The sequence below is a fragment of the Cibotium barometz genome, unplaced genomic scaffold, assembly GCF_041138505.1.
Source record: "Cibotium barometz isolate CiBa-2024 unplaced genomic scaffold, ASM4113850v1 ctg203, whole genome shotgun sequence".
Lineage (NCBI taxonomy): Eukaryota > Viridiplantae > Streptophyta > Polypodiopsida > Cyatheales > Cibotiaceae > Cibotium > Cibotium barometz.
The window spans coordinates 855,258-881,352 of NW_028229432.1; the positions used below are offsets into that span (position 1 = coordinate 855,258).

At 40.1% G+C, this 26,095-nt stretch overlaps 1 protein-coding gene across 1 annotated transcript; it reads right to left on the reverse strand.

Moving 5' to 3' along the window:
- Positions 1-5,299: 5,299 nt before the first annotated feature.
- LOC147602634 (secreted RxLR effector protein 161-like) lies at positions 5,300-5,961 on the reverse strand. Its single transcript, XM_086797794.1, has 3 exons — positions 5,717-5,961; positions 5,525-5,629; positions 5,300-5,441 (listed from the first exon to the last, which is right to left on the reverse strand). The coding sequence occupies exons 1-3, from the start codon at positions 5,959-5,961 to the stop codon at positions 5,300-5,302; spliced, it is 492 nt and encodes a 163-aa protein (XP_086653920.1).
- Positions 5,962-26,095: the final 20,134 nt, after the last annotated feature.

The window sequence follows — 26,095 nt, forward strand, 5'->3', positions numbered from 1 at the left end:
GCAGCAGCAGGTTATAGCTCATAAGCAATGGTTAGAAAGAGCATACAAAGTTTTGCATTATCTGTCTATATGTATTTCGGATGCTATACTCATACATATACATGATGCTGAGAATCCCAAGGATGCATGGGATACATTGGTAAAGCTGTTGATACAGACACTAGTGCGCAAGTCTTAGTTGTTTGCGACAATAGATTCATAATGTGAAACGAAAAGGAAGGAGCATCCATGATTATGTACAAGAGATAAAGAAGTATGCAGATGCATTGGCAACAATCAATGCCCCCATGCCTAATGATGATTTGGTAGACATTACCTTACGTGGTCTTGGCAAGGAGTATAAATCTTTTGATACATCCATCTCGGTTCGGAGTACAAGTTTACTAGATTTTGATGAGTTGGTTTCACTCTTGCTTGTTGAGGAATCAAACTCAGTGACTCCTTTCATGATGCATCTACTAGCCATGATGATAATGGTAGAAATCAGGCTTTCTACTCACAAAGAGGATTTAGAGGCAGGGGGAGATTTGCATCACGTGGCCATGGTAACGGTCGTGGATGGCAGGACAGGTCACCACAATAGAATTTTTAGCCTACATATGGTGCTAGAGGTGGTCGTGGATATACACCTCAGAGAGGCAGAGGTAATCCTCGTGTGGAAGAGGACGTTGGCAAGGCCAACAAACATCTATGCAAAATGTGGAATGCCATCACTGTGGAAAATTTGGTCATATGGCACATGATTGTTTCCACAAACAAAATGATTTGAGAGGGGGTAGAGCACAACATGTTGGACATTATGCACAACATGGTGGTGGAAATTATGCATCAAGCAGTAATGATGGCAGCGCAAATCACTTGTTTGCCATGAAACATGTTGTGGGATCTATGATGACAAATGCTGAAAGTGATGACACTTGGTATATGGACTCTGGAGCATCAAACCATATGACTTATCATGGCGAATGGTTTGAACATATGAAGCCTATGGATATGAAAGGCTATGTGGAGACAGGAGATGATACCCAACATGCTATCACACATGTTGGAAGTGTACCATTGGTTATGCATAATGGTGAAACAAAGTCTATGGCAGATGTCTTCTTGTATGTGTCTTCTATTACAAAAAGTTTGGCCTCAGTTGGTCAAATGGTGGAACAGGGATTACAGGTTCATTTCAACGAGCATGGTTGCTTCGTGGAGGATTTCAAAAATGGATGTAGAGTCATTGCCAAAGGCAAGAAAGAAGGCAGGTTGTTTAAGCTGGATGCTGGGATTCCTACGTTGAAATCAGCCATGTTCTCTAAAAGCCAAAATATGGTACAGGACATTGACATGTGGCATAAGAGGATTGGACATGTGAATATACAAAGGTTGAAGAACATGCAGGCAAGAGGCATTGTTAGTGGGCTGCCTAGATTCAAGTATGATGGGAATATGCATGTTTGTGATACTTGTCAGTTTGGAAAGCAGGCAAGGTTGCCATTTCTTAGAGAAGGCAACATGAATAGCAGGCCACTTGAAATAGTTCATAGCGATGTATGGGGTCCTGTACAAAACCCATCCATTAAAGGTAGCTTATATTATATGACATTCATTGATGATTTCAGCAGAATGACTTGGATTTACTTTCTCAGAGAGAAAAGTGAAGTGTTGGGAAAGTTTATGGACTTCAAAGCTTTTGCAGAGAAGCAATGGCTGCAGCTAATGGTTGGGAAATGCATCAAATGGATGTGAAAAATGCATTTCTAAATGGTGATCTACAAGAAGAAGTTTGTATGGCACAACCAGAAGGATATGTACACCCAAGATATCCCACTCATGTAGACAGATTAAAGAAAGCATTATATGGCTTGAAGCAAGCACCTCGAGCTTGGAGTGATAAGATGAGCAGATATCTTATCTCCCTTGGATTTCAGGTTTCTATAGCAGATTCTTCACTCTATGTGAAGAAAACAAATCATGGGATTTTCCTACTTGTCATCTATGTGGATGACTTGATTGTCACAGGAGATCATGCTACAGACATTATGCATGTGAAGAAGGCATTGAGTGGGCAGTTTGACATGAAAGACTTGGGTGAATTGAGATACTTTCTTGGAATTGAAGTGATCAAAGACCATGCAGGTACATTGTTAGTGCAATGCCAATATGCATTGGATATGTTGGCGAAATATGGCATGACAGGGTGTAAGCCAATGAGTACACCTTTAGAGCAGCAGAATGTGAAGTTACGGGCTGATTTTGGTGAAGAGTTGGATGATCCATCTATGTATAGAAAAATGGTTGGAAGTCTCACTTACATGACTATCACACGCCCGGATCTCAGTTATGCTATGGGGCTAGTAAGCCAATTTATGCAGAGTCCCAGAAAACCTCATTTGGATGCAGTGAGATGCATTATGCGATATGTAAAGACCACTACACATTATGGTCTTCTTTATGAGCATGGTAAAGGCTTGGATATACATGGCTACACAGAATCACAGATGCAGATTGGGTAGGTAGCTTGTATGACAGGAGGTCTACTAGTGGTTATGCCTTTACACTTGGAAGTGCTGTGGTGAGTTGGAGTAGCAAGAAGCAACCTACTGTTGCTTTATCCACTACCAGAGGCTGAATATAGGGGTGTAGCCATTGCTACATGTGAAGGAGTATGGTTAAAGAATCTCTTGGCTTATTTGGGTGAGCCTATTGATGGCAAGGTTGTCATCCATTGTGACAACATGAGCAGCATACAATTGGCCAAGAATCTAGTATTTCATATGCGGACCAAACACATAGAGGTCCACTATCACTTTGTCAGAGAGAAAGTGTTGGATGGTACAGTGGGGATTTACAGTATGTGAAGACTGAAGAGAAGGTGGCCGACATCGTTTACAAAGCCACTTAGCAGGGAGAAATTTGAGTACTTCCGTACTATGTTGGGAGTACATGGGATGAGCTTCAGGGGGAGTGTTGAGAGCTTTGATAGCCCAAGCTCATCTACATCTTCATCTATGGCAGTACATCATGAGCTTGAGAGGGGCTATTGAGATTCAAGCTCAATGTCAGCGTCGTGTGCCAGCTGTGCTATGTGCTGGCATGTTAGGTAGCAGCATGTGTGAGACATAAATGACCGCGTCCAGCTGGTCATAGTGTGTGGACATTAGCTAGGGTTAGTAGTGTGTGGACACAACTCACATAGTGTGTCTTGTGTATTATGGATTCTGGCCTTATGCATTGTGTGAGAAGGGAGATGGCTTCCCTCTATGGTTAGGGTTTGTAATATACATTAGGGTTTGCTCTCCTGTGTGTGTGTCGCCTCTCCCTCTACCTGTTTTTCATCAAGGCAACTGTGGGTTGCTTCTTGTTGCTCCATGTCAAAGCAGCACTCCCCAATGAAAACATAAATCCACTGGTAGATCTCCTGTGTGAGATGCTACCTTCCCAATCTGCATCTGTGTACCCATATAGCTCCAATGGTACACCTGCTGCATAAAACAATGCATAATCATTAGTGGCCCTCAAGTACCAAAGTGTGCGTCAGAGACTGTCAAGATGTGGTTTGCATGGAACCTACATAAACTGGCTCTCTAAGCCAATAATGTAGCTCAAATCTGGCCTGTTGATTGTAGCTCAAATCTGGCTTGTTGATTGTGACATGGATCAAACTCCCCACAATCTTCCTGTACATAGTGGGATCCTCCAACACGTAACCTGCATCCGCACTAAGCTTGCCATTTTGATTGTGACATGGATCAAACTCCCCATAATCTTCCTGTACATAGTGGGATCCTCCAACACGTAACCTACATCCGCACTAAGCTTGCCATTTTGATCTAATGGCATCAAGATTGGCTTACAATCAGCCATCCCAAACTTGGACAACATGTCCAATGCATACTGTCTTTGTGTAGCTAAATACCCTTAGGTGTGCGAATGACCTCATTGCCAAAAAGTAGCATAGATCTCCCAAATCCTTCATCTCAAACTTCCTTTTGAGAAGACTTTTCACATGCTTAATCTCTTCCAAGTGGTCACCCCCACCAATAATAAGATCATCTACATTTTTGGTGATTATTACAACACCCTTATCACTCTTGCGCACATATAAAGAGTGATCTGTATTTGGCATATGAAAACCAATAGTGACAAGATACTCAGCAATCTTGTCATGCCATGCTCGTGGAGCTTTCTTTAGCCCATACAAGGCCTTATGATGCTTGTCATGCCATGCTTGTGGAGCTTGCTTTAGCCCATACAAGGCCTTACGAAGCTTACACACATATACTGTGGGTGACTTGTATCCTTAAAACCTGGTGTGGCTGATATATATATAACTCAACAATCTTGTCATGCCATACTCGTGGAGCTTGCTTCAGCCCATATAAGGCCTTACGAAGCTTGTCATGCCATGCTCATGCTTCAGCCCATACAAGGCCTTACGAAGCTTGCCATGCCATGCTCATGCTTCAGTCCATACAAGGCCTTACGAAGCTTGTCATGCCATGCTCATGCTTCAGCCCATACAAGGCCTTACAAAGCTTACACACATATACTTTGGGTGACCTGTATCCTCAAAACCTGGTGGCTGTTATATATACAACTCTTCTTGCAATTCACCACCATGAAAGAACACATTTTTAACATCCATCTGATGTAAAAACCAGCCTTTAGCTATAGCCACCACAATCATAACTCTCATAGTTGTCATCTTTGCAACTAGGAAAAATATCTCCTCATAATCAATCCCATGTGTCTACGCATATCCTTTGACTACCAATCTAGCCTTATACCTACTTATGCTACCATCACTGTTATGTTTCACCTTATACACCCACTTACTACCAATAGCTTTCTTGCCTTTAGGCAATGGCACCAAATCCCAAGTCTCAATTATTGGAAGAGAGGGAGAGACAGAGAAAGAGTGGAGCAGAAAAACCTTTAGCCTACTAGGCTCACCTTCTCCTTCTATTACTTTCACACTCTCACACATAAAAGAGACCTACACTCAAAATATCTAGCTGTGACCGGCTTATTAACTACGGCACACATGTCCAGCTGTATCTAGAGAGATAGAGAAAGAGTGGAGCAGAAAAACCTTGAGCCTAGCGGCTCACCTTCTCCTTCTATCACTTTCACACTCTCACACATAAAAGAGACATACACTCATAATATCTAGCTGTGACCGGCTTATTAACTATGGCACACATGTCCATCTGTATCTAGTTATAGTTGGTGTCGGTCATGATCACACAACATAAAGACGACATGCAGGGTGGAGCTGAAGCTTGACTTCCAACACTCCCCCTCAAGCTCAAACCATCTGCTGCAACACTCCAAGTCGCTGTCGAAAATAGATGAACTTATCTTTACCAAGTGATTTAGTAAAGATGTCCGCTACCTGGTCTTCAGTCTTCACATGCAGCAAGTCAATCTGCTCTGCAAGTACTATTTCTCTGATGAAATGGTAATGTATTTTGATCTTGCATGGTAGATAGGATTGCTCGCAAGCATAACACTGCTCAAATTGTCACAATACAGCTTCACTTTGCTATCCAAGTAAATCCCAAAATCATTCAGCAGCTTTTGTAACCAAATAGCTTCACATGCTGCTAAAGCAGCACCACAATACTCTGCTTCTATACTAGACAATGCAACTGTAGGCTATTTCTTACTGTGCCAACAATTGATCATGCTGCTGCCCAATCCAAATGCATAGCCATTGGTTGACCTTCTGTCATAGGCACAACCAGCCCAGTCAGCGTCTGTATACCCTGTCAAGTCAAGGGGTTTCCCATATGCATAAAACAGCCCATAATCTGTCGTAGCCTTTACATATCTCATGATTCTCCTGACAGCATCCAAATGTGGCTTGCAAGGCTTCTGCATGAACTGACTAATCAGCCCCACAGCATAACTCAAGTCAGGACATGTAATAGTAAGGTAAATCAAGCTGCCCACCATCTGACGATACATGGTTACATTCTCTATTTCAGCTCCAACATCAATCTACAGCTTGAAATTTTTGCTCTAGCCTTGCATTCAGCCATACCATACTTTTGTAACATGTCATGAGCATACTGCTTCTGTAGCAACCATATGCCTTGAGGTGATGACACTACCTCAATTCCCAGAAAATATTTCCTAAAAGATTCTTGGTTATTGACGGTACATGCAGTACATCATTTAGGCTTTTCTTCTTGCAATTAGGCATCATCAATGGAACAATTCCTGTGTGCTATATATCATGCTAGGTGTCATCCCCAGTACATACATAACCATGTGAACCTGCAACCAACTCATCAAACCACTCTCCATGGGGTGTCATGTGATTAGAAGCCCCAGAGTCAATGTACCATCTCTCATCTCTACTCTATTTAGGTGCATTCTTGGACACATGCTGCATGGCAAACAATCTGTCATCCTGCTCATCATGAGCACCGCTAGAAGATGCATTGTGTCCATGCTATTTGCCCTTTGTCGTCATATCTCTTTGCTTCTTGAAACAATCCTTTTCTATGTGTCCATATTTACCACAGTAATGATAGTCTTTGTCCCTGTTAGATTGATCATTTGATTGCCATGATGCACCACCTCTGCCACACGGGATGATCTCCCCCTGCCTCTAAAGCCGCCAGATCCATGCTGGCCCTATGCATTTGTATCACACCAATTACTATGTTGTTGCTGTCCATAGCTGTTTCGAGTATCACCACAACCTCGAAACCAACCACGGCCTCTGCCGCCTCTGCCACGCTGGCTAGAGTACAAAATAGTGTCTCTACTCTGAGATGCACTAGAACCTGTATTCAATCCAAGCTTTACTTCCTCATGCAACAGTAAAGCAACTAGCTCATCCCAGTCAGGGGTTTCAGCTCTAACATAAATACATGTATCGAATGCTTTGTATTCCTTGCCAAGTCCATTCAGTGTGACAGCAATCATATCATCTTCAAATACCTGTGATCCAATGGTGGCAAGCTAGTCTGCTATGGTCTTAACCTTGGTTGTATAAACCTGAATGCTTCTGCCACTTCTAGACATGTTGAACTGCTGTTTTAGCTGAATCTTCCTTGCATGTGTTACATTTCCATAGTTCTTCATGAGTATGTCCCAAGCATCCTTTGGGGACTCACATTCAGTGATTTTTTATTGCCATAGCATCAGAAATACATAAAGAAAACCACTATAACACTTTGAATGCTCTCTCTCTCCACTGCTTATGAGCTCTTCTCTGATCTTGTGTCGGTCTTTCAGCCATCTCAGGTTCAGCTTCATCACCTGTACATAGATCCCAATATCCTCTGCCAACCAAAACATTCTTCATTCTGAACTTCCACAAGGCAAAATTCTTATTATCCAACTTCTCTCCAATGATCTGTGCAATATTGTTGGTGCCTTGTGCATTAGCCATGGCTCAGTAGACTATGTCTTTTGACTTCTTGTGCAAGCCAACAAGTCTGATTGACGAAGTGCAGTCCTTAACTATTTATGACATTTTTTTTTTGCAACAAGTTCACGATCAAAACCAGGGTATTTCAGCCCTTCAGTAGCTCAAAACAATCCACAAATAAGTAGTCCCACCTGTAGGTATGATGGTCAATACATATGCTATGTAATTGCTTCAGCTTTATCTCCTGCAACCTTACTGTCAGAGTGCATACATTGAAATTGTAAACTGTTAGTGATGACCAGCAACTTATTCAGTACCAAAACTGAGTCGTATACATGTCATACATGTCCCAAACCTTCATAGACATATGCTAGTACATGTAGCAGTCCTCACATAACCATACATGCACAAATCTGTGCATAAACAGTAAGCACAAGTGTCAAAACCCTTGCTCACAGGTTGCAGTCAGCAAATATTCAGCATAACAAGCTTTATCTAGCTTCACAAAGTCCATAAATCATGTCATACATTCACTTCAGTGTGTCGGGGTTCAGTACATGACCATATGGGCAACCACAGGCATCCTGTCCTCATGACTCCAAGTCAAGATGGCATTTACAGTTAGCAGCCAACCAAGATAATGTTACTGCATTAATTTCCAGCCTTAAAATTCAGCTTCCATGAGCACTCAATGCTCATCTCAATTCACAAAAAACATTTGCTAGGAATACCACCAATGCTGTGGCTACTGCTACCATTCTTGACAGTTCTATGCCTACCATCAATGGTAAGGACTATTTCAATATCTCTGTACTTATAAGGACCGCCGATGGGGATGAAGGTGGCAAGCATCAACTCATAGTAGGCACTGTCTCCGTCGACAGAAAGCTCTACGTTCTGAAGGCTCAGGTTGATGGCAAAGTATATGCTATCCTTTGATGTTTATAGCAGTTCTAGACTGTTCATCACTAGTCTAGTATGCAGCCAATGTGTTGTTCTCTCCAGGCGAAATCCACGTAGGTAAATCGTGTGTTAAAACTGCAAACATTGCTCCAAACTGATGACGACCAAGCACTCTAATGTGCTCAGTTAAGCTCCTGTATCCTCCCAAACAAGCTATAGAAAAAAGCTTGAGCACAGCAAGCTTAACCAATCAACGCATATTGTATGGATGTCACTTTGCTGCTGCGCCATTGCATTCGTCACACACGAACAGCCTTGTCGCCACAGCCATAGCATACCCCATCTTCTTCTTCTTCATAAACCAGTCTTTTCAGCCCTCTGCTACACAGAGGAGCAGAAAACAAGCCAAGACCTAACCCTAACTCTACCTCCTGTGAGCTTCGCCATGGCCAAGGATCCCGTCCGTGTTCTTGTTACCGGAGCTACAGGCCAAATTGGTTAGGCTCTGATACCATATTGGAGAAAAGGGAGAGACAAAGAAAGAGTGGAGCAGAAAAACCTTGAGCCTACAGGCTCACCTTCTCCTTCTATTACTTTCACACTCACACATAAAAGAGACCTACACTTATAATATCTAGCTATGACCGGCTTATTAACTACGGCACACATGTCCAGCTATATCTAGCTATAGCTGGTGTCGGTCATGATCACACAACACAAAGACGACACGCGGGGTGGAGCTGGAGCTTGACTTCCAACATCATTTCCATACAATGCATCCATCTCCTCATCCATAGCTTTCTCCCAACACACATTTCCAATAGCCTCATCAAAACATGTGGGTTCTACAACCTACACAACTTTTGCTATATAGGCATAGTGATGTGCCACATAACCATCATAAGTCAACCTCTGCACACATAGGATTTTTGACTCTTCCAAATCTTCATAACTTTGCATTCATGGCTTCCATAGCCTTCTTCACACCAAGTGTCCTTATTGCTGGAATCCCAAGCTCCTCATCAAGGCTCATCTCCGAGCCACTAGAATATCCATCAACAAGAGGATGCCTTGTAGAAATGTCAGGCATACAAAGGGGCTCAACAACTTTCTCTTTGCCTTTATGTGATGTACCAGCTACATTTTCAAGACTAGTATTATGACGTAGCCTGCCACTCCATGGTCTATCAACAAAACCACTGGATGAGGACTCTCTTGGTCCACTCAATGACTATGATTGCTGACTTGCATTCTGTCCAACCACATTTCCACTTAACAACATTCTTTTTAGCAGTATACTAGCTACTCATTTCAACAATATACAACATCCCTGATTACCCTCAATTCACATGTGGCAAGATTATAACATCTATCCCTTTTTCTCAAGGGAATACCCAATAAACATACATTTTTCTGCTTTTGGATCCAGCTTGGTATCTAACTCATTTGGCACATGCACATATGAAATATATATCCAAAAACTTTCAAGTGAGACAAATTAGGTTTCTTGCCAGTAAACGTCTCCTCTGGCATTGCATCAGTATGGCTGTAGTAGGAGTCATGTTCATGATATAAATTGCTGTAGACATAGCCTCAGCCCAATAGCTATGTGACATTTTTCTCAGCCATCAATTCTCATGATATCTCTGTAAGGTGCCTATTTTTTTGCTCAGCAACTCCATTTTGTTGCGGAGTGTATCTACATGTAAATTGTCTCTGAATGCCATTCTTTCGTAGAATTTAGAGAACTCATTGGAGAAATATTCTCCCCCTCCATCTGACCTTAGGCGCTTCACATGCTTTCCTGTCTGTTTTTCAGTCCATAACTCTGAAATTCTGAAAATGAGTAAACACTTCACTCTTCTCATTCATGAATTACACCCATACTTTCCTTGTGTGGTCATCAATGAATGTTACATAGTATCTATAGCCACGCATAGACATAGTCTTCACAGGACCCCATACATATGAATGCACAACATCTAGTACATTTCTTCTCACATTTTTGTCATGTGGAAATACATGTTTTGTTTTCTTTCCAAATTGACATGCTTCACAAACTTTTTGCATACCTTCAACTTTAAACTTAGGCAACCTTGCCACAATTTTGTTTAGTCTACATAGACTTCATTCTTTGCACATTGACATGCCCAATTCTCTTATGTCAAATGTCTATATCTACAACAACTCGTGAACCATTTGCAAACATTGCAGCACTCACTTCAGGCATATTCACATTCAATGTAAACATTTTGCCCACTCTTTTGCCTTTTGCAACCAACCTACACTTATCTTTAAAGTCTTCTACACAACAGCCACCATCAAGGTTAAACCGAACCTGCAAACCTTGCTTAATCATCTGGCCCCCAACAGAAACTAGATTCTTTGTAATGTTCAAAACATGAAGTACATCTACAAGGTACTTCACTTTACCATCTTGCATAGACAATGGCACATCTCCAACATGGGCAATCGGATGAGTAGTGTTATCCCCTCTTTCAACAAAACCTAGTCTTTCAAGACTCTTCATTTCCTTAAACCACTCACCATGACTTGTCATGTGGTTCGAAGCCTGAATCAACATACCATACATTATCCTTACATGCTGATACATCATTTCGAGACACAGCATTAACTACATGCTGCATAACAAACAATCTCTCATTATCCTCATTATTTCTACTAGAGGATGCATAGTTGTTTTGCTGCACTTTTCCATTTTGCATGTCACTTTGCTTCTTATAGAAATCTCACCACATGCCAAGACTTACCATAGTAAAAAAAGCCTCGTGTATCATTATGCTACCTTTTCCAATTACCACGACCTCGTTGATTGTCGTGCCTCTAAATTGGCCTCTTCCACCTATATGTTGTTGTTCTGAATCCTGGGATTGTTTCTACTGTTGACCATAATTTTGATTACCTGTTTGGCCACCACCTTGGCCATGGCCACCATGACCTCTTTCTCATCCTCTACCTGCACATGTTTGTGCATCGACATTCAAGGGTTTATATTTAATGATGGTGGCAACTCAACTCATTATATAGGATCATGTACTATTGGCACTTATTATGGTCTATGACTCCACATGTTGTGGGTCAGTTTTGGTTTGTTTTGGATGACCACCTTTCATTTCGAGGACAGAATCATTGTAGGAGGGGATGGTTTGTAATGTAGGAAATTAAGTGCACATGTAGGATGAGGACCTAGGCACATGTAGGATGAGGACCTAGGCACATGATATGGGGCATAGACTTTGGTTTATGGGGCAGCTCATGTGTGAAAGGTTCTAGGAGTAAGTGACTATATAAGTCACTTATGGGATAGTTTGTTCACCTTTTTGATATCTTTTGATACATGACCATATGGTTATCTCCTTGCCTTGAGCAAGCTTCCATGGTGGTGAGCTTCTCCCACTTGAGATTCTAGGATGGTGACCTACACCCTTATTATCTACTCCATATGATGAGTGGGCCTTCTTCTTGCATGATTTAATGCTCACTTTCCAAAAGTCCCCAAATTTCTAGGCTATCAAATTCCACAGTAGGGGTTGGGCTATCAATTTAAACTCATCCTTGAGGCTGCCACATGGCAAGGTGTGATTTTTTGGTGAGCTTTCTTGGTGGCGAGATTTCTTGGCAAGTTATTGAAAATGGTGAGCTTTTGGATATTTCTTATCTTTTATGTACTTATTAAGCTCATTGCACCCAATCCATTGTGTGCAAAAGAATATATTAAGCTCATCACACCCAGTCCATTGTCCACATGACTAATAATCCAAACTAACAATCCCAAAAAGAAAATTTCCACAATTCCAAAAAGACAATGTCCACATGACTAACAATCCTAGAAATACAATGTCCATATGACTAAAATCCAACCTCATGACTAACAATCCCAAAAAGAGAATGTCCATATGACTAAAATCCAAACTCATGACTAACAATCCCAAAAAGACAATGTCCATATGACTAACACTCTAAACTATGTGCTTGTGGTAGGACTTGCCTTATTCTTTCTCCTGAGATTACATGTATCACCATTTTGGATCTCCCTCTTGAGACACTTATTATAAATTTCCTTGTTTTTCTCGACACACACAAAGAGTCACATCATAAGTTCACATACTCTTGCTGTACGTTCGCATCCGCCAGCATATCAAACACTATGTCATCCTTATTTGTAAAGGTTACTAACAACCATCTATCCAAAAAGCATCAAAACATATACATACAAAAGTCACACACATGTGAGTACAAAGGCTTGAGAACATACATTCAATCACATATATATTTTTAATTCATAAAAAATAAGTGATACAAACATCAATGCTAAGAAAACATATATGTACTTACAAAACAAGAATGACCATTCGACCCCTCCACGGGTGGCCCGCTTGGACCACTAGTGCATGTTGGATTTATATTAGGTGGAAACTCCATAATGAAGCTTTTCATAATTTGCACGAAACGCTTAAGCATCAATATTCTCTCCTTCTTCTTTATCCATCCATGGCCTTGGGTATCCTTTTCAATGAAAGAGACACACCACCAAAGTAACCGACTACATGAAGATACATGAAATCAAATGAAAAAGCTTCCCTTACATAGAAGTACATAAAAACTTAAATTTTTATTGTATATACGCTCACTTATGTACATAAAAAACTTACATATATATGCTTACTTACATATAAGATTAGTCTCTTATGTTTTCAGCTTATTTTTTGGGAAAAATCTACATAATAATATCCAAGATGCAAGCCAAGAGACAAGCAATGGTTCAACTCAAATCCAACTACCTTTGCATACTCCACGGCCATAGGCACATGCTCCATAATGGTGGTGAGCACAAACTGCCCTTGGTCACACGAGCAAATATGCTAATTGAAAAACCAACTCCACAATCTCTCTACTATGAATATTCCATAAAGGAATGCCACTCATTTTGGAGCCGTTTGGGTACTAATGATATGGCAGATCAGCCTAAGCAAGCTTTGTTGCACACTTGCTTGGTGATACCTTCAAGGTTAGTTCGATGGCATGTGCATGCAAAAATTGTACTAGTTTCTTCATTGTTCTATCATCCAAAAAAACATAGGTTCATGAGAAGTAATGCTTTATAAATAAGGAAGAAATGGGACGATGTAAACATTGATGAAATTTCTTCTCAATACTTAAATTGGCATACTTTTTTGCTTGTTCAATCCAGCATGCCATGCGAATGATGCATCCATGAATAGGATGGAAAAAACTAAATATTGCTCCACAATCTCCTACCATAGCACGATATGAAGAAAAACTTAGGATAAGCTAGCAAAAATATTAGCGGAGGTTACCACCATAAAACAAATCGTACTATCGATATTTTTAAATTTGTCTCCAATCTTGAAGCATAATACAAACATTAACTGGAGTTAGCTACAATCCATCTCAAAATGATCTCATGAAATACAATCACGCACTAGAGTTATCTACCTTCACTATCATCCGAGATACTTGAATCCATGCTTGCGTGTCCACACCACTACCCCCGTGTGATCCACCACCACCCTGTGGGCCACAAACATCCTGTGATCCACCAAATCTAGCTTCAAAAAAGTCTCAACCTAATTTAATTTTGTTAGAGGGATCTCTATCCACATCGGCTATGGTGGGTATGATTGTTGGTGTGTCCAGTCCTCCGAAGACCCAGCACTTGTGTGATTGCAAACCACCTAGTCGTCTCCATATGAGCGGCAACTACCAGGCCACCATTTGAACCGTTACTGTGTAGCCTAGAAATATCACACCACTCAATGTCCTGACACGAGCCCAAGATCAATTAGGAGACAAGGGAAAGAACCGAGCAGATGGGACTATTTCCAGAACTAGCAACAGGAGAAGAGTGAAAAAAGTGGGTAAGGGTGACACAAGGGTCACAATCCAAGATGGATCTGAAGATACTGTCAACACCCTGGATCCACCCAATCAAGAGAAGAGGGGAATCAAAGGATCAACCACCACAAAGGGCCGGAGATAGAGGAGCAAAGGGAGCAACCAACAACTCCTAAAGGGGTTGGTGTACCCCAATGCCGATGAGGAAAAAAGAAAGCTCAAAGATGCTAGGGCCTTAGTAGAAGAATGCCAACGGCTTCATGAAGCTAAGCTAAGGGCTAACCAGGTCAGGGATATAATGTATCCACGAAATGAGCCAAAAAGGGAAAGGGAATTGGATGTACGTACTTCAATTTCAAAAGAAACAGAAGAGGGATCTCAAGCAAAACAATGTCGATAATGTTTGAGGAAAATGTGTTGGCTGAGTCCATCCATTCCTTCCCTATGGATGAAAGCGAGACACACACCTGGGGGGAACCCTCAATCTCCGAAGAACCCAGAGTCATAGGAAGTCTCGCAATAGTACTGTCCACACCTATACAAATTCCATTAGGGAAATTATTATGTAATTCACCAACCCTATGTGAAAGATCCCTACCCCCTCCGCGCAACGGATTCGGTGGTGCTAGCAGTGGAAGTAGCACTTCTTGCGTGGGGCAGGATCCCACACTCGAGGCCTCACCCACGGATATCGGGACAAGAGACTAATCCTTGGAATTGAGAAATAATATAGAAATAGTCGTTCGAGAAAAGGAACCTTTAATTAGGCCAAGCAATTGTTGGTAGAAATTTAGAAAAGGTCCCATTATCGGTATCAAACTAGAAAAAGCTATTAAATGGGAATAGCATGTGAATGGATGTGATAAGATGAAAATAGGGTGTGATAAGATTTGATGTAATGGATATGGATTTGGATGTGTATGTGAAAGAATGGATGTGGATGAGAATGAAATGTGATGTGATGTAAGGGGATGTGGATGTGAATGTGATGTAGATGTGGATAAGATGTGGTGTGATGTAAAGAGATGTGATGTGATGTGAAATACATGTGGATGTGAAGTAATAGATGTGAATGTATGGATAGATGTGGGTAGTCATACATGTGAGAGATTGGAGGGATGTGGATGAATGAGATGAGATGTGTATGAATGAGACATGATGTGGATGTGGATGTGTTGTAATGTGGATGGAATGAATGAGATATGATGTGGGTAGATGTGATGTGATGTAATGTGGATAGAATGTATGTGATGGGATGGTGAGTGATCTTCCTTGGCCAAAAACTATCCCAAAGCCTCTTCCAAAAATCTAAAAGGATGCATTGTGATAGGCCCTAAGACTACCAGTGTGTTTTGCTGATGGTGTGCCATCTATCTCAGGCATCTAGATCCTGTCGCCAAGCCGCGTTGTATATGCAAAGAAGGGGGCATCCAGATTCTCCTCTCAATTTGTAGGGTCATGCCAAGTCCTCTCTCCTGGGTCCCACTACAGCCACATGAGAGTTCAGCACTCCTAAATCCAAAGCTGACATAGTCTCTCTCTAACCACCTTGGTCGATGCTGGATCTATGTGCCCTTCCTGTGCCCAAAAATCCGTCACCCTTACCCTCTGCAAGGTGAAGCCTTTGAAATCCTCCAAAGGGAGCTATGATCTCTCTAGTGTGCCCTGGGATCCAATAGAAAACGTAAGCAGACCACTATCCTCATCTTCTCCGTGGATTGCCAAAAGGATATCGTGTCAAACACTCCTAACCACTCTGGGGGGGTCAAGTCTAGAATAGGCATCAACCAATCCTAAGGGGGGAATAGCTGAGTCAATGTCGATGCTGAGCTTATCTCGACCCTCGATCCTAGTCAGGCCTCTCTCTTGCTCCTCCAGGGATACAATGTGTGCTATCCAATCTCCTAAAGACTTGGCTGGTCCCATGCTCAAAGTTCTTCAAGATACATGCAGCCAGGCCCCTAACATGTGGGCACCGAGTAAACGGATCAGGGGGTTCGAGACAAAAGGTTGCTGAAGCTGCTCCTCCTTTGAAGTAACTAGTGCTATTTGTCTGAGAGTTGGGCCTGAGATGATCCCACGCCCAAAGTAAATTGGCTAAAAATTTTCACTTAAAAGCTGGGCTAAAACCATGGGCTCGCATCTCTGTGAAGATCCATTGGTTACTCTCTGTGGCCACGGTCCCCCAAGGCTTGGAGTGTGGGATGAGATCTGGGCCAATAAGAAATCCTTCCAAGGCTCACCACCAAGAAGGAGTCCTCTAACAACCAAGTTTCCCAATAGGGCATGACTTTGAATAGCAGGATCGATGAGGCCAAGCCCCCCTTTGCTTTATGGCTGGATGATCACATGCCATGCCACCTTGGCCCTAGCAATCCTCCCATCACTTCCGTCCCATAAGAAGTTCCTGATCAATCACTGTACATGGCCAATGCACGCCTGAGAAAAGGCCCAACATGAAGTGATGTACCACATGGTGGCTAGAACTACTTGGTTCGCCACCACCAATTTTCCCTTTAAGAGAGAGCCTCATTGAGCTCCAATATAAAAGCTTCTTCTGAATACTCACTCAGAAGAAGTAGAGCGAGTTGCTACTCGGTAGAGATGTCAATGCCCACCACATGGCAACCGAGATATCAAACTAGAGTTGCTACTCGGTAGAGATGTCAATGCCCACCACATGGCAACGGAGATATCAAGCTAGAGTGCCTCTCGGGATCCATTGGAAAGCCGCAACTAGTCTCCAAGTTGGGGTGGGTGCTGAACCTACCCAAAAACCACACGACTTGTGCCAGTTGATCTACACTCCTAATGCGTGGTAGAAAATCTCCATCGCCTCCATAAATATTTGGAGATTCCCAACATCACCTGAAAGGAAGGCTATTGTGTCTTGTGCAAACTTTGCATCCGACAACTCCTCATGCGTACGGAATGGGAGGTGCAATCCCCAAAGCCCGGTCTCCTGGGCAGAGATAAAACTACTCATCGCCTCGGCAATGAAAAGAAAGAGGTAAGGTGCGAGTGGGCAGCCTTCCCAAACCTCCTACATAACGTATTCACTCATAGTGACATATTCACAAGTAGGCACTAATTAATGAATAACCAAGGTTTTGGACTTTAGGTTTTCCAATACATAGACTAAGGTTTTGGACCTTAGGTATTTAAAAAGACAAAGATATTTCTACAAAAGGATATATTTGCAAAAAAAAATACAAATATTATAAATTTATAAAATGACATCACAATCAAGATCTAGAAGAGGTTCAATGGAAATATATTCATCTTGTTTGGTTATAGCATGAAGAAAGTGTTGAATCTTCTCTTCCTGGTCTTCCATGTTGGATGAACATTCCAAAGAAACCTTTGAGCACTAAGGTGTAAATAAATTAACTCTACTGACCTAATTAATTAATATCATTCATGCAATCACGTTTTGAAGAAAATCGCTATCCAGTTTTAACATTTTATACCTATTCTGTACCTCAAAAAACAAGCAAGTTTTTTGAGCTTTGTTGGTCCTCCATGTGGATAACCAAATCAAGTACATCCACCCTATCAAGGTAAGACAATCACAATGTAAACTCATATTTTTTTGTGAACTAGAGTTCATGCAATCGTGTTTGAAATAACATTTCTATCATGTTTTTACATTTTGTGTTTGTACAAAAGCTAGATATGTGGTGAGGGTAACTTGAAGGAGAAGAGACCAAGGAGAGTGTGTCTTGAACTCACCGTGTGCCATGAGTGCCTTGGTAAAGTGGTACGATGAGGTATTAGGTATCAATAGTGAAGACTTGGTGCAAACCTTTGCCCTTGGATTCTAAACTTGGGCAAAGGGGTTGGAAGAGCTTAGCTGAGAGATCAGCAAGCTTCAACGTGCATCTTGTGGGTAATTAAAAAAGGTAGTGGCATAAGCAAAATGACATTAACAATCATTTTGTTGGTAATTACAATTGGAGCAAGGCAATGGCATGAGCAAAGGTGGGAAAAGATTGCAATTGTTGTTATTTGCATATTGCCTAGATGCTTGGGCATAATTTTGTGATTACATTTTGGATTGAGTTTCGATATAAATTTCCCAAAGGTCATGCTAACATTTCCAAACATTTTCTTGTATACCTGCAACCTAAACTCTAAATTTAGTCATAGGGGTTTTTAGGTCTTGCCTAGGTCTTTACACCTTCTTGTAATACTCCATAATTATTGCGCATCAACCTTTAAAGATCTTGATTTCAACATTGTTTGGGGGTAGAATTAGGGTTTTCCAAAAATCAATTTAGTCATAAATCCTAGATTTTGTCAAATGGGTCTTTACATATCTTGTTATTACTTCATTAGACCTACCAATCAAGCCCTTAACTCTCTAATTCCAATTTCACTTGCTAGGTCAAAGTGAAATAGTTAACTTTTTGAAAAAAAGGCAAAATTGAGTTGATTTCCACTTTGAATTTGGTTAAAATCTTTGGGGGAATGATATTACACCTGCCTGCCAAGACTCTCTCACATGAAGTGGTAATGCACATCAATGTGTTTCGTCCGCACATGAAAAATTGGATTCCTAGCCAACTATATGTTGCTAAGATTATCACAATATATAACAATATTTCTCTCCTCATGCAACTCCAAATCAACAAGTAGCTTGCGTAACCAACTATATGTTGCTAAGATTGTCACAATATATAACAATATTTCTCTCCTCATGCAACTCCAAATCAACAAGTAGCTTGCGTAACCAAGCTACCTCACATGCTCCCACCACAACTCCTCTATACTCTGCTTGTATACTTGACAAGGAAACTGTGGGCTGCTTCTTGTTGCTCCATGTCACAGCAACACTCCACATGAAAAACATAAATCCACTGGTAGATCTTATGTTTGAGATACTGCCTGCCCAATCTGCATCTGTGTACCCATATAGCTCCAATGGTACACCTGCTACATAAAACAATGCATCTGTGTACCCATATAGCTCCAATGGTACACCTGCTGCATAAAACAATGCATAATCAACAGTGGTCCTCAAGTACTAAAGTGTGCGTCACACACTGTCAAGATGTGGTTTGCATGGAACCTACATAAACTGGCTCTCTATGCCAATAATGTAGCTCAAATTTGGCCTATTGATTGTGACATGGATCAAACTCCCCACAATCTTCCTGTACATAGTGGGATCCTCCAACACATAACCTATATCCGCACTAAGCTTGCCATTTTGATCTAATGGCACCGAGATTGGCTTGCAATCAGCCATCCCATACTTGGACAACATGTCCACCAATACATACTGTCTCTGTGTAGCCAAATACCCTCAGGTGTGCGAATGACCTCAATTCCCAAAAAGTAGCATAGATCTCCCAAATCCTTCATCTCAAACTTCCTTTTGAGAAGACTTTTCACATTCTCAATCTCTTCCAAGTTGTCACCCCCAACAATAAAATCATCTACACATATGGTGATTATCACAATACCCTTATCACTCTTGCGCACATATAAAGAGTGATCTACATTTGTCACATGAAAACCAATAGTAACAAGATACTCACGAATCTTGTCATGCCATGCTCATGGAGCTTTCTTTAGCCCATGCAAGGCCTTACGAAGCTTGTCATGCCATGCTCGTGGAGCTTGCTTCAGCCCATACAAGGCCTTACGAAGCTTACACACATATACTCCGAGTGACCTATATCCTCAAAACCTAGTGGCTCATACATATATAACAACTCACCAATCTTGTGATGCCATGCCATACAAGGCCTTCGAAGCTTGTCATGCCATGCTCGTGGAGCTTTCTTCAGGCCATACAAGGCCTTATGAAGCTTACACACATATACTCTGGGTGACCTGTATCCTCAAAACCTGGTGGCTGATACATATACAACTCTTCTTGCAATTCACCATGTAAGAACACATTTTTTATATCCATCTGATGTAAAAACCAGCCTTTAGCTATAGCCACTGCAGTCATAACTCTCACAGTTGTCATCTTTGCAACTAGGAAAAATGTCTCCTCATAATCGATACCATGTGTTTACACATATCCTTTGGCTACCAATCCAGCCTTATACCTACTTATGCTACCATCACTGTTATGTTTCACCTTATACACCCACTTACGACCAATAGCTTTCTTGCCTTTAGGCAATGGCACCAAATCCCAAGTCTCATTTCCATACAATGCATCCATCTCCTCATCCGTAGCTTTCTCCCAACACACATTTCCAATAGTCTCATCAAAACATGTGGATTCTACAACCTGCACAACTTTTGCCCCGCATAGTGATGTGCCACATAACCACCATAAGTCAACCTCTGCACACACAAGATTTTTGACTCTTCCAAATCTTTATAACTTTGCATTCATGGCTTACATAGCCTTCTTCACACACCAGGTGTCCTTATTGCTGGAATCCCAAGCTCCTCATCAAGGCTCATCTCTCAGCCACTAGATTCTCCATCAACAAGAGAATGCCTTGCAAAAATGTTAGGCATACAAAGGGGCTCAACAACTTTCTCTTTGCCTTTATGTGATGTACTAACTACATTTTCAGGACTAGTATTATGACGTAGCCTGCCACTCCATGGTCTATCAACAAAACCACTGGATGAGGACTCTCTTGGTCCACTCAATGACCGTGATTGCTGACTTGCATTCTGTCCAACCACATTTCCACTTACATCAGCCCCAATAGCATCCTTTTTAGCAGCATACTAGCTACTCATTTCATCAAATACAACATCCTTCATTACCCTCGATTCATGTGTGGCAAGATTATAACATCTATATCCCTTTTGCTCAAGGAAATACCGAATAAACATACATTTTTCTGCTTTTGGATCTAGCTTGGTACATAACTCTTTTGGCACATGCACATATGGAGTACATCCAAAAACTTTCAAGTGAGACAAATCAGGTTTCTTGCCAGTAAACTTCTCCTCTGGCGTTGCATCAGTATGGCTGCAGTAGGAGTCATGTTCATGATATGAATTGCTATAGACATAGCCTCAACCCAATAGCTATGTGGCATATTCTTCTCAGCCATCAATTCTCATGATATCTCTGTAATGTGCCTATTTTTTCACTCAGCAACTCCATTTTGTTGCGGAGTGTATCTACATGTAAATTGTCTCTGAATGCCATTCTTTCATAGAATTCAGAGCACTCATTGGAGAAATATTCTCCTCCTCCATCTGACCTTAGGCACTTCACATGCTTTCTTGTCTGTTTTTTAGTCATAACTTTGAAATTCTAAAAATGAGTGAACACTTCACTCTTCTCATTCATGAAGTACACCCATACTTTTCTCGTATGGTCATCAATGAATGTTACATAGTATCTGTAGCCACGCATAGAAATAGTCTTTCACAGGACCCCATACATATGAATGCACAACATCTAGTACATTCCTTCTCACAAATACATGTTTTGTTTGCTTCCTAAATTGACATGCTTTGTGGAAATACATGTTTTGTTTGCTTCCCAAATTGACATGTTTTTGTGGAAATACATGTTTTGTTTGCTTCCCAAATTGACATGCTTCACAAACTTTCTGCATACCTTCAACTTTAAACTTAGGCAGCCTTGCCACAATTTGTTTAGTCTGCATAGACTTCATCCTTTTTGCATATTTACATGCCCAATTCTCTTATGCCAAATGTCTGTATTTGCAACAACTCCTGAACCATTTGCAAACATTTTTCCCACTCTGTTGCCTTTTGCAACCAAATGTCTAAATCACTTTAGGCATATTCACATTCAATGTAAACATTTTTCCCACTCTGTTGCCTTTTGCAACCAACCTGCACTTATCTTTAAAGTCTTCTACATAATAGCCATCAAGGTTAAACCGAACCTGCAAGCCTTGCTCAATCATGTGGCCAACAGAAACTAGATTCTTTGTAATGTTCGAAACATGAAGTAAATCTGCAAGGTACTTCACTTTACCATCCTGCATAGACAATGGCACATCTCCAACAGGGAAAATCGGATGAGTATTGTTATCCCCTCTTTCAACAAAACCTGGTCTTTCAAGACTCTTCATTTCCTTAAACCACTCACCATGACTTGTCATGTGGTTGGAAGTAGAATCAAGATACCATACATTATCCTTACATGATGATCCATCATTTCGAGACACAGCATTAACTACATGTTGCATAACAAACAATCTCTCATTATCCTCATTATTTCTACTAGAGGATGCATAGTTGTTTTGCTGCACTTTTCCATTTCGCATGTCGCTTTGCTTCTTATAGCAATCTCACCACATGCCAAGACTTATCATAGTAAAAATAGCCTCGTGTATCATTATGTTGCCTTTTCCAATTACCACGACCTCGTTGACTCCCCTACCTCTAAACTCCCTCTACCTATATCCACATCTCATCACATCACATTCATTCACATCTCATCCATTCATATCTACCCCGATCCACATCACATCACATGACATACATTTCACCTCACATCTCATTCATTCACATCTATCGTGATTCACATCACATCTCATTTATTCACATCTATCCCTTTTCACATCACAAACACCATATTGGGGAATATGGGAGTTTCCCACAAGTTTGGGACACGTAGTCAAAAGTTTGGATTAACCATAACTTGAACACCACTAATCCAAAATGAACGCTTTATAGCTCTTTAGATTCCATTTTTCAAGCGCTTTCCAACGATAGGTCATATGATAGGGTTTTGAGAAACTTACAAACATGTTATCCATGTCCCCTTTTTAAGCATTCAAAAATGGGAATTGGGAAATTCCCAAATTCACTAATATGGTGTTCACATCACATCACATTCATTCACATCACATATCATCCATTCACATCTCTCCCAATTTACATCACATCCATTTCACATCACATCTCATTCATTCACATCCCGATTCACATTACATCTCATCCATTCACATCCCATATCATTCATTCACATCCCGATTCACATGACATCACATCCCATATCATTCATTCACATCCCGATTCACATGACATCACATCTCATTCATTCACATCCGGATTCACATCACATTATATCACATCTCATTCACTCACATCTATTCATTTCACATCACATTACATCACATCTCATTCACTCACATCTATTCATTTCACATCACATCACCTCCATCACATCACATTCATTCATATCCATCACATTCATTCTCATCACCATCCCATCACATACATTCTATCCACATTACATCACATCACATCTATCCACATCATATCGCATTCATCCCATCCACATCATGTCTCATTTATACTCATCTCATCTCATTTATCCACATCAATAAAATCGTTCACATGTACAACTACCCACATCTATCCATACATTTATATCGATCACTTCACATCCACATATATTCATGTCACATCACATTACATTCTTTCACATACACATCCACATTCATGCTTTCACATACATCCACATCCATTCTTTCACATACACATCCACATCCATTCTTCACATACACATCCACATCCATTCTTCACATACACATTCACATCCATTTTCATCACATACACATCCACATCCATTTTCATCACGTTCTTTCACATACACATCCACATCCACATCCACATCCATTTACTTTCCATCACAGCCTTTCACATATCCTCTCTTCTCATTCTCATCTCATCATTCACATCCACATCCATTTACTTCACTTCTTATTTACATCTTATCACATCCATTCACATCCTATCGCATCCCGTTTACATCCTATCACATCCCTTCACATCCTATCACATCCCATTTTTATCTTATCACATCCATTCACATCTTATCACACCCCATTTGCATCTTATCACATCCACTCCACATCCTATCGCATCCCGTTTACATCTTATCACATCCCTTCACATCCTATCGCATCTCGTTTACATCTTATCACATCCCTTCACATCCTATCACATCCCATTTTCATGTTATAACATCCATTCACATCCTATCGCACCCCATTTACATCTTATCACATCCATTCCACATCTTATTCCCATTTAGTAGCTTTTTCTACTTCAATATCCCATAATGGGACTTTTTCTAAATTTCTGCCAATTGCTTGGCCTAAAGAAAGCTTCTTTTTCTTAACGACTATTTCCATATTCTTACTCAATTCCTCAAATGAATTATATTCGATATTCCTCTTTTGAATAAAAGAATTCATGGGATTTATAAAAATAAATTCTACCCATATTTTCACTTTTGATAAGTAATTCTAAAAATTTCTCTTTTCTTATTCAATTTCTTGAACCGCAATTATCATGGGAATTCCTCTTTTTGCATTGCATTGAATGTCATGGGAATTCCTCTTTTATCATCAAATAATTCTCATAAAATAAATTCATAAAATATCAATTAATTCAATATGCTAGGAATTTCACTTTTCCTATTTAAATGATTGAATTCTAATGTCATAGGAATTCCTCTTTTATCATTTAATATTTCTCATAGATAAAATAAATTTATCCAAAATTTATCTTTGAATTTAAATAAAATATCCATTAATTTCAATATGCTAGAACATTTCTCTTTTTCCATCTATATGGTTGAATTCAAATTATGGTGGGAATTCCTCTTTCCTCATTTAAATTTATCTATGCAAAAAGATAAATTTAATTAAATTTTCTCTTAAAAAATTAAATAAAAATCTCCATTAATTCCATTATACTAGAAATTCCACTTTTCTCATTTAAATGATTGAGTTCCAATTATGTTGGGAATTCCTCTTTTCTCATTTAAATTATCTATGCAAAAAGATATATTTAACTAAAATCCTTCTTTAATTTTTAAATAAAATATCTATTATTTTAGTATTCCAAATTGTTCTATTTCCTCATTGGAATACATGGATTTCTATTGTCATGGGAATTTCTCTTTTATCAAAAAAATGAATTACTAGAAATTTCCCTTTTTTCTAATTAACTATTTATGCATAAACATTAAAATTAAATTTTCCATGGTTATGATGAGAATTATTCAATTAACCGAGGATGATTAATCCTAGAATATGGTAGTAAGTCCTCTTTTCATATTATGCATGAAATTGATTTATGTGTTAATTTTTTAAAAATTTTGCCATAGCTCCGCTGCTATTACTGATAGTTTTCAATAATTTAAGCATAAATGAAAACTTTATGTGTTTAATTACTAAAAGTCATTAGAGAGCTTCAGTTGCATTAAAGAGCCATTCAATTGAATACTTCTCAAGCTTGAGAGGGGTTCAGAAGTGAGAAACATTTAGAGATTAAGAAAAAGACCATAAAATCACACTTTACCTCTTGTTTTGATTGATTCTTTAGTCATTAGAGAGGCCCCCAACCAATCAACTGGTTTAGTATGTTGATGAAGACTCCAAAGAAGATTAAAGAGAGAGAGAAGCTCCAATCTCTCCAAATTGTAGAGGATTTTTAGAGGATAATAGAAACTATCATTATCTTAGTATAATACTGGCATGGTATAGTTCACACATTTTTTTTACAAAGGACTAAGGATCTATTTATAGGTGAGGGAGGCCTCTTACAAAGTCCAACTAGGTTCTAGAATTTTTTAGGTTCAATTTGGCTGAATTTGGACTAGAGTTAGACCTAATTTGGCTCCCTTTTGATTTGGTTTGATCCAAGAGAGAGGAGAGATAAAAACATCACAATATTTTTGAGTTAAAAACTCCACCACATGTGTGAAATAGGCGCCTCCTTGAAGTGCCCCCTTCTCCTTACCAAGGTTTCAAAAATGTATCATTATACCTAAAATATCTCATTTTTTAGTAATATTCATAGTCTTTTACTAATAAATCTTGTACTCAGTCAACTCTTCATCTTATGTGGGCATTTACTCATTTTTGGGTATTTTTCTTTTATAAATTGGATTTATCTCCTCCCCACACTTGGATTGATCCTATTGGCCCATAGGAACCTTAATTGGACCAT

What these genes read in the sequence shown, in the direction of transcription:
- LOC147602634 (XM_086797794.1), bottom strand. Translation starts at nt 5,961, where the DNA reads ATGTATCGTCAGATGGTGGGCAGCTTGATTTACCTTACTATTACATGT. An exon ending in GGTTGTGCCTATGACAGAAG is followed by an intron (nt 5,630 to 5,716) that starts GTCAACCAATGG and finishes TGCATTGTCTAG; the next exon opens with TATAGAAGCAGAGTATTGTG. An exon ending in TTGGATAGCAAAGTGAAGCT is followed by an intron (nt 5,442 to 5,524) that starts GTATTGTGACAA and finishes CCATTTCATCAG; the next exon opens with AGAAATAGTACTTGCAGAGC.